We start from the raw sequence: 12,979 nt of genomic DNA on the forward strand, positions 1-12,979 counted from the left end.
TATATACATAGATTATATAGCTCCAACTAGTAGTAGTTCTAAATTATCTCTGGCTTCTAGATATTAGCGTCACGCAAACCATAGAAGATAGAAGAAAAAATTCGAGACCATATCGACATTAACCAAAAGTGCATTAACAGACGAAAATCTTCATCTTGTTTTTTTCACCTCCTAACTGGAGCGTTCTAGCCAGTGTCGAGTTTTAGATTTTTATTTTTAAGATATTTACACGTGTGTTAGTAATATTTATATAAATTAGCGTGTTAGTATTTAATGTACACTGCACATATATTGTACACATAATATATTTAGAGCTTAATAAGATTTATAATTGGATATTTTACCTACATACAATTTAAAATAAAAGTTTATTGGGCGGGGACAGGAAAGTTAGAATATGAGTAGGGAGTGGGATGTTAATATCGGAGAGATCGGACAGGATCTCGGGATAATAACCATTTAAGGGGTACAAAAAAATGCTTTAAATCTTCCTCCTCAAACTGATATTTACGCATAGCAGAGTCCCGGACATGGATCTGAACACATGAGAAACAGAACAGCATTTTGCATATTGTTTTAAAATTGTTCGCAATCATGTAGGAAAACCATTTCTGTTATATTTATTGGTTTATTTCATTATGTAATTTATTGTTTTTATGACCAATGTCGATGCAAATGACAATAATTTTTGAATAATCTAAGAATTGAGTTTCTTTATTTACATTAAATATTATTTTTTAAAAGTCCCATGACGCCCAGAAAATGTATTTTTATTTTCAGCTTGTTCTTTTATAACAAACTATGAATGTATAACACCATAGTAATTAAATAATACATCAATAAACAAAAACTAGCAGGCAATAGTTGGCTTTCACCGACTGTTATATGCTTTCTGCATCTAATGGTGCACTAGAGCACTATGGCATAGAGCACTGCATTGGTACAGCAATTTCAGCGTATCTTGATCATTTTTGTTACATAAATGTAAAATGATTAGTCTTAAGCTTCAAGTACCAGTCTAGGGACTTTAAAATATTCAAGTGTGGAAACACCCCTTTTAATAAATATTTCTTATCAACTATGTCGGGAATCAAACCCGAGATCTCTTGAATGGTAAGCAAACGCGCTGACCATTACACCACGAATAATACTTTTTTTTATTACAAAAACGTACATTTTATCATTTATTATTTCAATTTCAGAATTACATAATCAAATGTTTTTTTTACGTTTAAATATGAGCACAGTTTATAACCTAAAAACATTTGACAGCGCGTCAGTGTGTTTACGCATCAACAGTTATTAAATTATATGAGAAAAGAAAGAGACTCCAAACTTTGTAGAACGTTGTCTCTGTCTCAGCTGCCCGGTGCAAAATAATTAATGTAATACTAAGAGAGACAGCGCTTTAAAAAACAATTTGGGATGCATATGTATTTTTTTAGCTTCGGATCACTTCAACCCAAAAGTTTTAAAGATCGAATTGTAACAGACGAAAATGAATCCGATTTATTTAAAGAATAGAAGTCAGCTTCCTATCCGCCAATTTAGTCGAATATTTAACATATTGCAATAGCATGAAATAACATAGGGTGGATTTAATAGGTAAACACACAAAATAGTATACCATGAGACCGATTAATCTCCGCTCGATTTCTTTTAGAAAAGAAATTAAAAAAATAAAACCAAAAAAAGAAAATAATAAATGGGTCTCCACCTACCTTAATTTTACTGGGCCGAGTGGATTGGTACGGTACGTGTGAAACGGGCCCGTGCATGACAGACAAAATCAATCATTTTTAGAATAACAATATATAGATATTCCTCTATCGATAATAGAGGCTAGGTTTGCCCACCCCTAATTATAGAAATATAGTTTACCATAGATTAAAATTACCGGGAAAGATAAAAATATTTTTCCGTATGATCATAAAAATAAAAACTTAGTGAAAAGAGAAGAAAATACTTAACTGAACTTAAAGGTGAAGCAAATCTGTGAGGTGAAGGAAAAGTGAGTAGATCTCGTGGTTGTGAAAGGTTTCTTTCTCATTATAGACACACAATGGAGGATGCGAGTGAAGCCAAAGCTTTAAATTCAATAGCCGACGAATTAAATGTATCAAAACAAAATATAATTTTCAAGAAAGCATCCTATAAAGGTAATTGTATAACAATAATATTGTGTTTTCTCCATTATTGAGCAATGTTTACGTAATGCCAGGTCATAATAAACTATATGATTGTTCATTTATTTACCAATCTAAAACTGATAGACATATAAATAATGATTTATTAGATTACTATACAAATAATATTACTTATGTTAATGTCATAAATTATGATTAGTAACTTGGATTTTTATCAATACACAAAATTTTAGTGAAAGAGAAACTTATGCAGCATTATCAAAATCATTTGAGGCAATATCAAGAAAATAACAAAAAAATTGAACTCACCGTAATCGATCATCAGAAGAGAATGTCTATATTATTCGAGTATTTAAATGGGTAAATTATTCTACTGATTATTTGACAATTCAAATACCTACCTGCTCAACATGTCACAATATATTATAAAAGTATATAATGATGTATTTTGTATTATTATTAAGGTTAAGGGCTTTCACAATTACAATGGAGGATTGCAAAGCAAATATGAATCAGTCTTTGTATGAAGAAAAACAAAAAAATGGAAAGTATCAAGAACTTTGTGAAAAAACTACCAGAACATACAATAGAAAATGGAATCAACGGAAAGAAGATTATGAAAGTAAACATTTGGCTTTGGAAAGAAAGGCATTACAGAATGAAGTGAACATGTTAAAGTTCAGAGTAATGAACATTGAAAATGTTTTAGATCATTATACTAAAGCAAAAAGAATGTACGAAACTTTGCAGAAGATAAGAACCCAAAATATGGTTATCAATTTTGCTCAGTTCATGGTTGATTCCAAACAAAAACAAGTTTTTATTAAAGATCTTCAAAGCAGTATAGCTGAGAATAAACTCAAGTGTGATATCCTGTTTCAGCAGGTAAAAGTAAAAATGATGCATAGTAAGTCCCAATATAGCCCCTTGTGCAATGAGTTAGTTTCCCCGTCTGCTGATTTGGTTGTCAAATTGAATTTTATGGACTACAATCTCCCCGACCCGCAGGTACAGATGAAGCCCAATTTATTTATCACATACTTACATTATATAAGTTCATTTCTTGTTTCCCTTATTTGCATTTAATTACGAACTGCATTGAAAAAATCATGAGCTTAAACAATTGAAACATTAGCTGTAGATATTTAATCCTTTTGCTGTCTACATTCCAACTTAAAAAAACTAGTTTTTAAAGTTATTATTTATACCTATATAACAAAACTAAAAAGTTACTTTTTGCATTTTCTGTATTTTTTTAAAACCACTTTTCAACGAGAGAATAGCAATTTTGTATTTTCAGTGACTTTTTCTTCATAACACTACATGATTTTTATAGATAAAAAAAAAAAAAAACCTTACTGAGGAGCAAGGCTCTGAATCGAAATATTTTGTAAGTTCTCAACCCCAATCGATTTCACCAATGAATATTGAAATGCAGCCAAAACAGTCCAGTTCCCAATCCAAGACACAAGCTAAACAAGCTTCTAAAGATGCACATGGAAGGGATTCCTCGCAATACAGAAATGAGAACCTGAACAAATATGGGAATGAAGCTCCTAAAGCAGATACATCAAAGGGAAGCCAGGAAACAAAACCAAAAGAAAAAAACAAAAACATGGAAAAAGTAGTCCAAGGAGAGGTATTGAAATCCGAAGTGTTAAAACCTGAAGAAAGAAAATTAAAAAATAATATAAAGATTAAAATATTACAGGATAGAGTGTTGAAATCGGAAGAGAGATTTAAAAATTTAAAAAACATTGAAATTGGTAATAAAAACGTAGAAATACTAAACATTTATGATGAGGGAGGTAATAAAATAAAAATAAATGCTATCGACAAAGTGTTGCAAGTAAGTTACCAAGTTCAACCTAAGCATAAACTTATATTGAATGTTTACTTGAAAATATATCTTCATGAATATTTATTTATTTTTATTTATTTGTTTATCATTACTAAACATATATCTTCTTAGCATTTGGCTACCATGCATAATGTTTCGGGTTCGATTCCCAATAATATTGTTGCAGCAATATATTCCCTGAACTGCATTTGAAGCGCAAGACTGATCATGTCTCCATGTAATACATGGTCATATATCAATGCTTTATACAAATAAGGGAAGAACAAAAAATCCCTGACATACAATTTGTATTATTCATATTATACCCTGAGTGTCTTTGTCTGAATTACCTTACTCTGTAAATGTTTATATGTGCATATTTTCAAAGAATTTTTAATTTACATAAGGATCGATGTGAAAAAGTTGAGGAAATTGGCATTGGTGAAAATATTGAATCACAACAGCTATCAGGAAGTATTAGAAAATCTGGGGATGGAAAAGAGCAGATGAAGGTTTGAATACATTTTCTTTAGAGTTTAATAATAATATATAATGTTTATATGTTTGAAGTTAAGAACAAGTAGGTAAAATTATGATTATTGTTTCCAGAAAGTAAAATTCGATACTCCTGAGAATCTTGTTGAACCAAATTCTCAAATCATAAATGAATCACCAAATAAATTCCACTCTTCTGCTCAGCAGCCCATTGAGAATTTATGGGAAAATATAAAAAAATGTGATGAAATTATAGAAAATAAATCGGAAAACAGTGAAGCTTATCTTAAAGAAAAAGAATTGCTTTTACGAGAGTTACGTGAAAAATATAACATGAAATCGCCAGAATGTAGAGAGGTAGGTAACAGTAATTCGAAGTTATTTTTAAAATGTTATTACCTTTTAAATAAAAATCGTTGTTTACTGTTATCTCAAATTAAAATCATTTAACTTGCTTGCAACAATCACTCATTCAATATGGAAATATATTTAAATGAAATAAATAACATATTTTTACATAGTTGCCTTACTTTTCATTTTGTTAAGAACACTCCACCAAGTACTCATACAACTGTATCAAAGTTTTTTCATGAAAATGATTTCAAGAACCATACAACTGATAAGGCTGGAGAATTGAATGTTTCTAAAATACCAGGAATTGAAGAGTATTTAAAAATACCACCTAAAATCCCAGAGCAACCATCTCAACCTAATAGAGAAGAAATACCAGCAGTGAGTTTAGTTTCCGAATTATCCTTATTTTAAAAGACGATAAAAAAAATAATCGTGAAAATACAAATACAAGGTAGATAAAGTTGATTATTAAGAAATAATAATCTAAACAAAACTTTGTTTCACACATTGGAAGAACAAAAGTCTATACAAATTAAGTTAAGATAATGTCCTGTGTCGAAGGCAGTATTTTACATAATTTTGGAACATGCCCTAAATACATATCAAACAAAATTTTACTTTACCTCTTAGATCAGTATTAAAATATATGTGATTTTATACATAATTAAGTCAGTTATTTCTATTGCCTTAACACACTTTATGTGGGAAAGATAGTTCTACCCGCACGCCTGGCTGGTGCTTATCAGCCGGAAGGGTAGAAATACCCGCTACGCTGGCTCCACTTTAAAGGCAAAAAAGGTAGATTTACTCGATTATTTCTTCATCCAAGCATTTTATGTTAATGCTTCAAGATGCACCAAATTACACACACATTCTTCAAAAGCTCTTGTGAGAAACATGGGAGCTTATGCGTAAGATGATTTGTTTATTCAATGAGCTAATTGATTATATCCGTCTTCTTTTCACATATTGTTTTTGTATGGTTAGTGAGCAGAAAGGCGACATTTTCTGATTATATTTTTTATAATATGGATTGCTCTTTGTTCGTCATTCTCCAAATGCGAATATAAACAAACACCTATGCATTTTTTATGACTTGTTATAAATATATTTGACTTCTACTTCCTCTTATTAAATTATAATAAACAGTATATGGTAGTGTAAATTCAAAATTTAATTAAAAAATAACTGACATTTTAAGAGACAGAGTGATTTTTATGAAAGTAGTTTTTATTTAATTTTTTGCTGATTTTTGCTCACTGCGTTTACCTGTTACATTGTAGCGAAGCCTACATAAATTGTGTTAAGAAAGGAAGGTCTTCTCGAAACTGGCTGATTTTTATAAATAATTAACGGATGTAAACCGAGTAAAGAGAAAATGTATCATTTCTGTAATATATATTTTCAGCCACACAAATTTACTTGGCGAGTCTTCGTATGACTAAAAATGCATAATTTATTTATGGAAATATTTTTAAAAGTTGTAATTCTTTCTTTATTTGAATACATAAATAAATACTGCAATAGTTATACAATCAAATATTTTTTATAATATGACTTGTTTTTATGCAGGAATATCCAAAGACAACACAGCCTGTATCTAGAACTCTTAGCAAGTTATTTGGGACACAAAAGACATACTTGAGTGTCCCTCCTTCAATATCTTCATTCGACATTTATTCAGAGTTTGGTGACGATAGCAGCATGATGAGTAAGGGCAAAAGATAATCAAATACACTAATGTGTATAATATTAATATATAATTTATTATACTATCAAATTTGTTGTGGTCTCATGATGGTGTTGCAGACTCATAAATTAGTCAAACCCCGCTCTATCACAACTTGATTCCCATTTTCTTATTGAGTTATTTACAACAACGCAGTATTTGGGTAAATCACTCATACAAATATTTCTTTATGTAATAATTAAGTGTGGTATCTCAATAAAGAAGAAAAATATTTTAAAAAGGAAACACGTAGATTTAGGCAAGGCTTGGCTTGGCTTGGCTTAACTAGCAGGTTTAAGGAATTATTAAATTTTTTAACAAAGTATGTACAATTCTACCATATTTGAACATCCATATTTTTTGATTCTTGTGAGTTAAATTCAGCACTTAAAAATATGCAGATTTGGACATACTAAAATATTTTAGTAGAATTTTGTACATTAATTCATTTTCTAATAATATAGCACAAATTTTACCTAACAATATTAGGCCAGCTTTTTATACTAATAATAACATAGGTAAAATATTAACAAATTGTAAATATAAGGATGATAAATTAAATCATTCGGGAATTTATAAATTAAATTGTTTAAATTGCCCAAATTTCTATATTGGAAAAACTTCACGTAAATTTAAAGTTAGAATCAAAGAACATATAAGATGTCTGAGTAATAATAATTTTTCAGAATTCGCAAATCATCTTATATCCGAAAACCATGAATAGTGTGTAGAAATTTTGCATGTCAATAAAAATGGTTTACGTTTAGATAATTTAGAACGATTAGAAATTAGTAAAGCCATTAAAGTAAAACATTAACTATACTATTTCTGATAAAAAAATTATCAAGTTTGTAAAATCGTTGGATAAACGTAAGTCTGCTGGCCCTGATGGTATTCCTCCAGTCTACATTATAAATTGTATTCATATATTAGCACATCCTATTAAAATTTTATTCAATAAGTCTTTAACTACTGGCGTATTTCCTGATATATGGAAATATAGCCACATTACACCCATATTTAAAAAGGGTAGCAAAGATGAAATATCCAACTACAGACCTATTTGTATTCAGTCTACCCTCCCTAAGTTGTTTGAAAAACTTGTACTTGATAACTTAATTATACCTTTAAAACAAATAATTGCTCCTGAGCAACATGGGTTTATTACTGGTCGTTCAACAGTCACCAATCTCATTTTGTACGAGAATTTTATTGCTAGTGCACTTCATAAGAAGCACCAGGTCGACGCTATATACACCGACTTCAGTAAAGCCTTTGACAAAGTTTGCCACTCTAACTTGTTGCAGAAACTTGGTCGACTGGGAATACGTGATGAACTCTTAAAATGGTTCATTAGTTACTTATATAATAGAAAAATAGCAGTTAAAATAAATTCTCATATCTCCTATAGTTTTTTAGCAACAAGCGGCGTACCCCAAGGATCACACTTGGGACCTATTTTATTTTTAATTTATATAAATGATATTGTTGAAATTTTTAGCGATGTAAAATATTTGCTTTTTGCTGACGACCTTAAACTTTATAGAATTGTAAATAATACTGATGATTGCAATACCCTGCAGATGAATCTCAACAGAATTCACGAGTGGTGCAATAAAAATAATCTTTTTCTCAATATAGATAAATGCCAGGTTATTTCCTTTTCAAAAAGTAAGAAACCTTTAATTTTTAACTATTTGTTGAACCACGCAACAATTGAAAGAGTTAATTTCATTAGGGATCTTGGCGTAATTTTTGATGATAAACTTACATTTATCAAACATATTGACAAGATTTCAAACGAGGCGCTAAGTATGTTGGGATTTATTTGTAGGGTTACTAATAAATTTGAAAGTATCGCACCAATCAAGTCACTTTATTGCTCCCTGGTTAGAAGTCGTTTAGAATATATTTCTCCAGTCTGGTCGCCCCATTATCGTGTACATTCTGATTCACTCGAGCGCGTCCAGAAGAAATTTCTAAAATATATTAATTTTAAACTTCATATTCCTGCTGCTTTATTTAATTATAATCAATTGTTGTCTTCAGCAAATCTTTTAAGACTTTCTGATAGAAGAATCCTAACTGACCTAATATTACTTTTTAAGGTGATCAATTCATTAATTGACTGTCCAGATTTGCTGGAGTTGGTGTGTTTCCGTGTACCTGGTCGACATACCCGCCACAGATCTCCTTTTTGTTCTACAAGTTCTAGAACCAACTATCACATGCACTCGCCTATCCCTAGGCTCCATAGATATGGCAATCAGTATGAGGACAAGGCTGATATATTTGGTTCTGGACTTGATAGTTATAAAACGAGTCTGATTTCTTTTTTTCTCTCGCAATATTATTCTTAAACTTTTCTTTTTATTTAAAAATGTTTTTTCCTTTTTTGTTTTTTCATATTAATGTATTTATTTCGTTATTATTTTTGGTTGCTTTTATGTATTTACCTGCTTGTTACTATTGTTATAGTTATGCAATTTTTATAATTTTTTGTTATGTTTCTATATATGTATTTTTTAATTTTTTTTTCATATTTATGTTCAATATATGTTAAAGGCAATTTCTGCCGTTTATGTAAAATAAATAAATAAATAAAATAAATAAATAAAATCAAAAACTTCAAATAATAAATAATCAATTAAATTTAACTTCGAGTCCTCTTTTAAAACTATTCCCGTTATGATTTATTTTATCTTCTTTCTCTCTCTTTCTTTCAATTTTCTGTCTCTTTCATAAAATATTTTATTATATAAATAGCAACGCGTGTAATTATAAGTTAGTTAAAATCCTGACGATGAGGTAGTAACCTCGAAACCGGTCAAAGTGTAATTAAAAAAAATAATTAAAAAAAATTAAGTGGTTTATACAAATTTATAAACAAATAAGTGTAAAATGTCATACCACAAAGTGAAAAATGTTTTTGATAACAATAATATAAAATATTTTTGATCAAATATACTCGTATGCATAGAATTAAGAATAGTCCAGAAGGAGCGTAGAATCATACTTGAATACATCATGCCCTACTTTCACCGCGCGCATTCGTAACATCGCCGCGTAATGTTGCACGATGAGAAAAAATATAATCATAACACAAATGTAAGGTAAAAAAAAAGCAATCTGTTAATTTCTCTAAAATTTTTTTGTGCCCGCGGAAATATTGACTGACACAACAGAGTAGATAAGTAAAGGGTCATTTAATAAGAGTAATTGATTTAATGAGCTTTGAACTTAAAATATTAAACAAAGTTTATTTTACATAAAACTGATATTTTTATATCATGTTGAATAATATTTGATGTTTTAAAGATAATGTCGATCTAATGTACACCACAAAGTTGTTTAATCCGAGGTCCAATTTTTATTAGTTCTCTCATTAGATGAGCAAAGTAGGGTAAAAAAAATTACTACCCTGGCAACACTAACGAAATATTCATTTTGTTTTCTTCGACAATCTGACAGATGGAAAAATTATTCAATTTTTAAGTAATGTATTTGCTACTTACACATTCATTTGCTAATTACACATGAAATGTGATCCCATCCTGTTTCTTTAAGATCCTAGCAGTATTTCTACTCTTTAAAAGGACACAACATGGCATAGTTGAATTCAAATCAGGAGTTGCGTACTGAGCGACGTCTACAAAGAAACTAATGAGTTAAAACGTAAAACTGCTCATTTATAAGTAGTTTAGTTGCCTTCTGTTTGATGCTCGTATGCGGTTTCTGGACTATTCTTAATTCTATGCTGTATATTTGTATGTTTTCAGCAACTGGAGCAGAACTTTCAATTCTAACAAAGGGAGATGATTTAAATGTTGGTAAAGATGACAATACTGGACATTCTTTGGCATCACCGGCACCTAGATTTGGTAAGAATTTTCAAATACATTCAAATTGTTGGAACATTTGAATATGAACATCTTAACATTTTTTTTATGTATGATTGAATTTTGCAGGTGACTTTGAAGGAGATTTTAATTTGTTTGGAGAAACAAGTAATGTTGAAAAGGACAAGCAATCAGAAGTCAAGGAATCTAAAAATAGTGGTTTTAATTTTTTATTTGGAAAGTCCGAAGAGAAAGATAAAAAAAGCAATTTTTTTAATCTCTTCAATTAATTCAATCATTTCTAAAAATTTTAATTTAAAAAAGTTTTTCATTCTAAGCTTACAAATATTTTTTTTTCTCTTACTAATTTTAATGATAACCGAAAAGTGGTACTAAATTGAAATAATTTATTAAAAATAATTAAATTACAGTTTATCTTAAGATTTATAAGTGATATATATGAGGGATTATTTCTTTTATATTGATTTTTTGTTTCCTTTAATTTTTTGAAATAGGTATAATTTAATGTTTTAAGATTGATGAATATGAAATTCAGTGGAATTCATACATAATCCATTCCAAAATGTCGTTGAAGTTCCTAGGATGACATCTCTGCCTAATATAACGGCTTTGGAGATCTAAGACCTTTGAGATCATTAGAAACATCTTTATGGGGAAAAAAATAAGAAATGGTCTAGGTTCTGTGGGTAGACCTAATTTATCTACGAATGCATAAGTAGGTTCTTAGTAATAAATATTTGTTTTGCGATGAGTTATCATTGCATTTTAAATTTATTAATGTAATATGTTAATATTTGAGAATAAAACTAATAGTTTATCAGTTTGTATTTCTTAAATGAAATGATTTTTTTTTGGTTTTCTGCAGTTTTATTGTAGAGTTGAAAAAAATTGAAATGTAACACTGAAAAATGAGTTGGAAGATGAAGAACACAAAGATATATATTTTTTTAAATAAAGGTTGTTCAGAGTAAAGGGGTATTAAAATAAATTTGCTCCTCCAGCGATATTGATAAATAATAATTTCAAATGTATTTTGAATTGTTAGACTAATGAGTAATTATATTTCGTTTTATTGACTTTCTATTGTTTATTTTATTTCTCGTGCGTTTGAATATCTTTTATGTGGCCCATGATGTCACATGAGTTTACGTAGATTACAAGACTTGATATATCTAACTTTTTTTTTTACATAATGGAGACATATGCTATAACAGGCCTAAATTATACAATTGTTTTTTTTTTAAATGATGGAAAATAGATTATTAAACAGCATGTATACTTGTTATTTTTTTGTTTTTAAATACCTGTACTAAAAAATATGTCATCCTTTGCTTAATGTAATACAACATTACAGGACCGTCTACAATGGGAATTTTCAGCGCAATCTTTAAATAGATAATATTCTCACCAAGACTCGACAAAAACATTGAAATAATTTTGGATGGATTATGACATTTTTTGATGAGCTTTATTGATTGAACAAATCATAAACGGTTTATGGGAATAAAATATTTAGATTTTAATTCATATAAGGTACACTAAATTTTTTATTTGTATTACTGATTATAAATACTATACAAAATAATTATTGACATAATCTGCAGTACAAATCGTTATGAATCACCACTACGTAACTTATTTAGCTTATTGTATTCTAATTTCATACTTAAAATTACAGTATGTCAAAAAAATGGACATCTTTGAAAATCTACAAATCATTTTATGCTGGCAACACGAAATCATTAGAAGCTTGTTTTGTGATTGAATATGACAAGGTTGAGACATTCTGTTTCAGTTCTGTTGTTTTGATTTTTTTCTGTATGAAGGGAGCCGTAAATTGCCCTCGGCAATTTTCTTTTTTTTTTTGATGGACTGTAAGTTTTATAATTTGATAGACTTTAAATCAACACCCGGTGCTTTTACAGGATTTCATTATAATGATTATTTTTACATTACATACATTCTATGTATTTATTATAATTTGATTACACCAAACAAAATTGAATCTGATACAACCAGACATCAATAGTTGTATCAATGTCATTTTGGGTTGTATCATCATTCCCTTTCCGCACCTAATGGTGCATAGGGCGCTGCATTGGTACACCAATCGCAGGGTATCTTCATTATTTACAAATATAATGATAGTTACAGAGAGCTGAAAAAAGGGAAGCGGTTCAATGAAGCGCGGTGATGCTCTGGTTCACTGGTTTGGGGTCCCAGATACAGACAGAGCTTGCCAGGGAGTTGCCGCATTTATGTTGCCCAGAATGATAGAATGTAAGAGTATGTCTTTATAAGTTCTAGACTTATGTTTGTCAATTTCAAGGTTAGATTGACCAGTGTAATAATATTAATAGGATATGCTCTAGTGAATTCCGACTGCAAATCTAAGAAGAATAAGTTTTGGACTAGTGCAATGAATGTGAACCCTTGGTCTCGGGCAATGGTTTGTTGGCATATATGTGCCTGTCATACCCAAACGAGACCATTAACCCAGATCCTAGGGGACTGCGTCACCTCCTCGATCCTCACTGGAGTCATTCTCACAAAG

The 12,979-nt window shown here is 29.7% G+C and overlaps 1 protein-coding gene across 3 annotated transcripts; it reads left to right on the forward strand.

Annotated features, from left to right (window-relative positions):
* Positions 1-61: 61 nt before the first annotated feature.
* LOC148276309 (uncharacterized) lies at positions 62-11,643 on the forward strand. 3 transcript variants are annotated; one of them, XM_088234450.1, is made up of 11 exons: positions 62-235; positions 2,056-2,159; positions 2,381-2,507; positions 2,612-3,155; positions 3,484-3,996; positions 4,395-4,499; positions 4,597-4,839; positions 5,029-5,214; positions 6,409-6,547; positions 10,345-10,446; positions 10,534-11,570. In XM_088234450.1, exons 2-11 carry the CDS (start codon positions 2,063-2,065, stop codon positions 10,692-10,694), a joined length of 2,217 nt encoding a protein of 738 aa, XP_088090576.1. In that variant the 5' UTR covers positions 62-235; positions 2,056-2,062; the 3' UTR covers positions 10,695-11,570. The 3 variants fall into 3 exon arrangements, with proteins under 3 accessions (XP_088090576.1, XP_088090575.1, XP_088090577.1); XM_088234449.1 differs by lacking the exon at positions 62-235 and having other exon boundaries at positions 1,244-2,159; XM_088234451.1 differs by lacking the exons at positions 62-235; positions 5,029-5,214 and having other exon boundaries at positions 1,244-2,159; positions 10,534-11,643.
* The last annotated feature ends 1,336 nt before the right edge of the window (positions 11,644-12,979 follow it).

Source organism: Micrasema longulum, unplaced genomic scaffold (assembly GCF_059751315.1).
Source record: "Micrasema longulum isolate JH-2025_06_02 unplaced genomic scaffold, ASM5975131v1 h1tg001243l, whole genome shotgun sequence".
Classification (NCBI taxonomy): domain Eukaryota; kingdom Metazoa; phylum Arthropoda; class Insecta; order Trichoptera; family Brachycentridae; genus Micrasema; species Micrasema longulum.

Excerpts from the sequence above, each read along its gene's own strand:
- LOC148276309 (XM_088234450.1), top strand. The coding sequence starts at position 2,063 with ATGGAGGATGCGAGTGAAGCCAAAGCTTTAAATTCAATAGCCGACGAA. Across the intron at positions 2,508-2,611 it reads TTATTCGAGTATTTAAATGG|GTTAAGGGCTTTCACAATTA; the intron begins GTAAATTATTCT and ends ATTATTATTAAG. Across the intron at positions 3,997-4,394 it reads CTATCGACAAAGTGTTGCAA|GATCGATGTGAAAAAGTTGA; the intron begins GTAAGTTACCAA and ends AATTTACATAAG.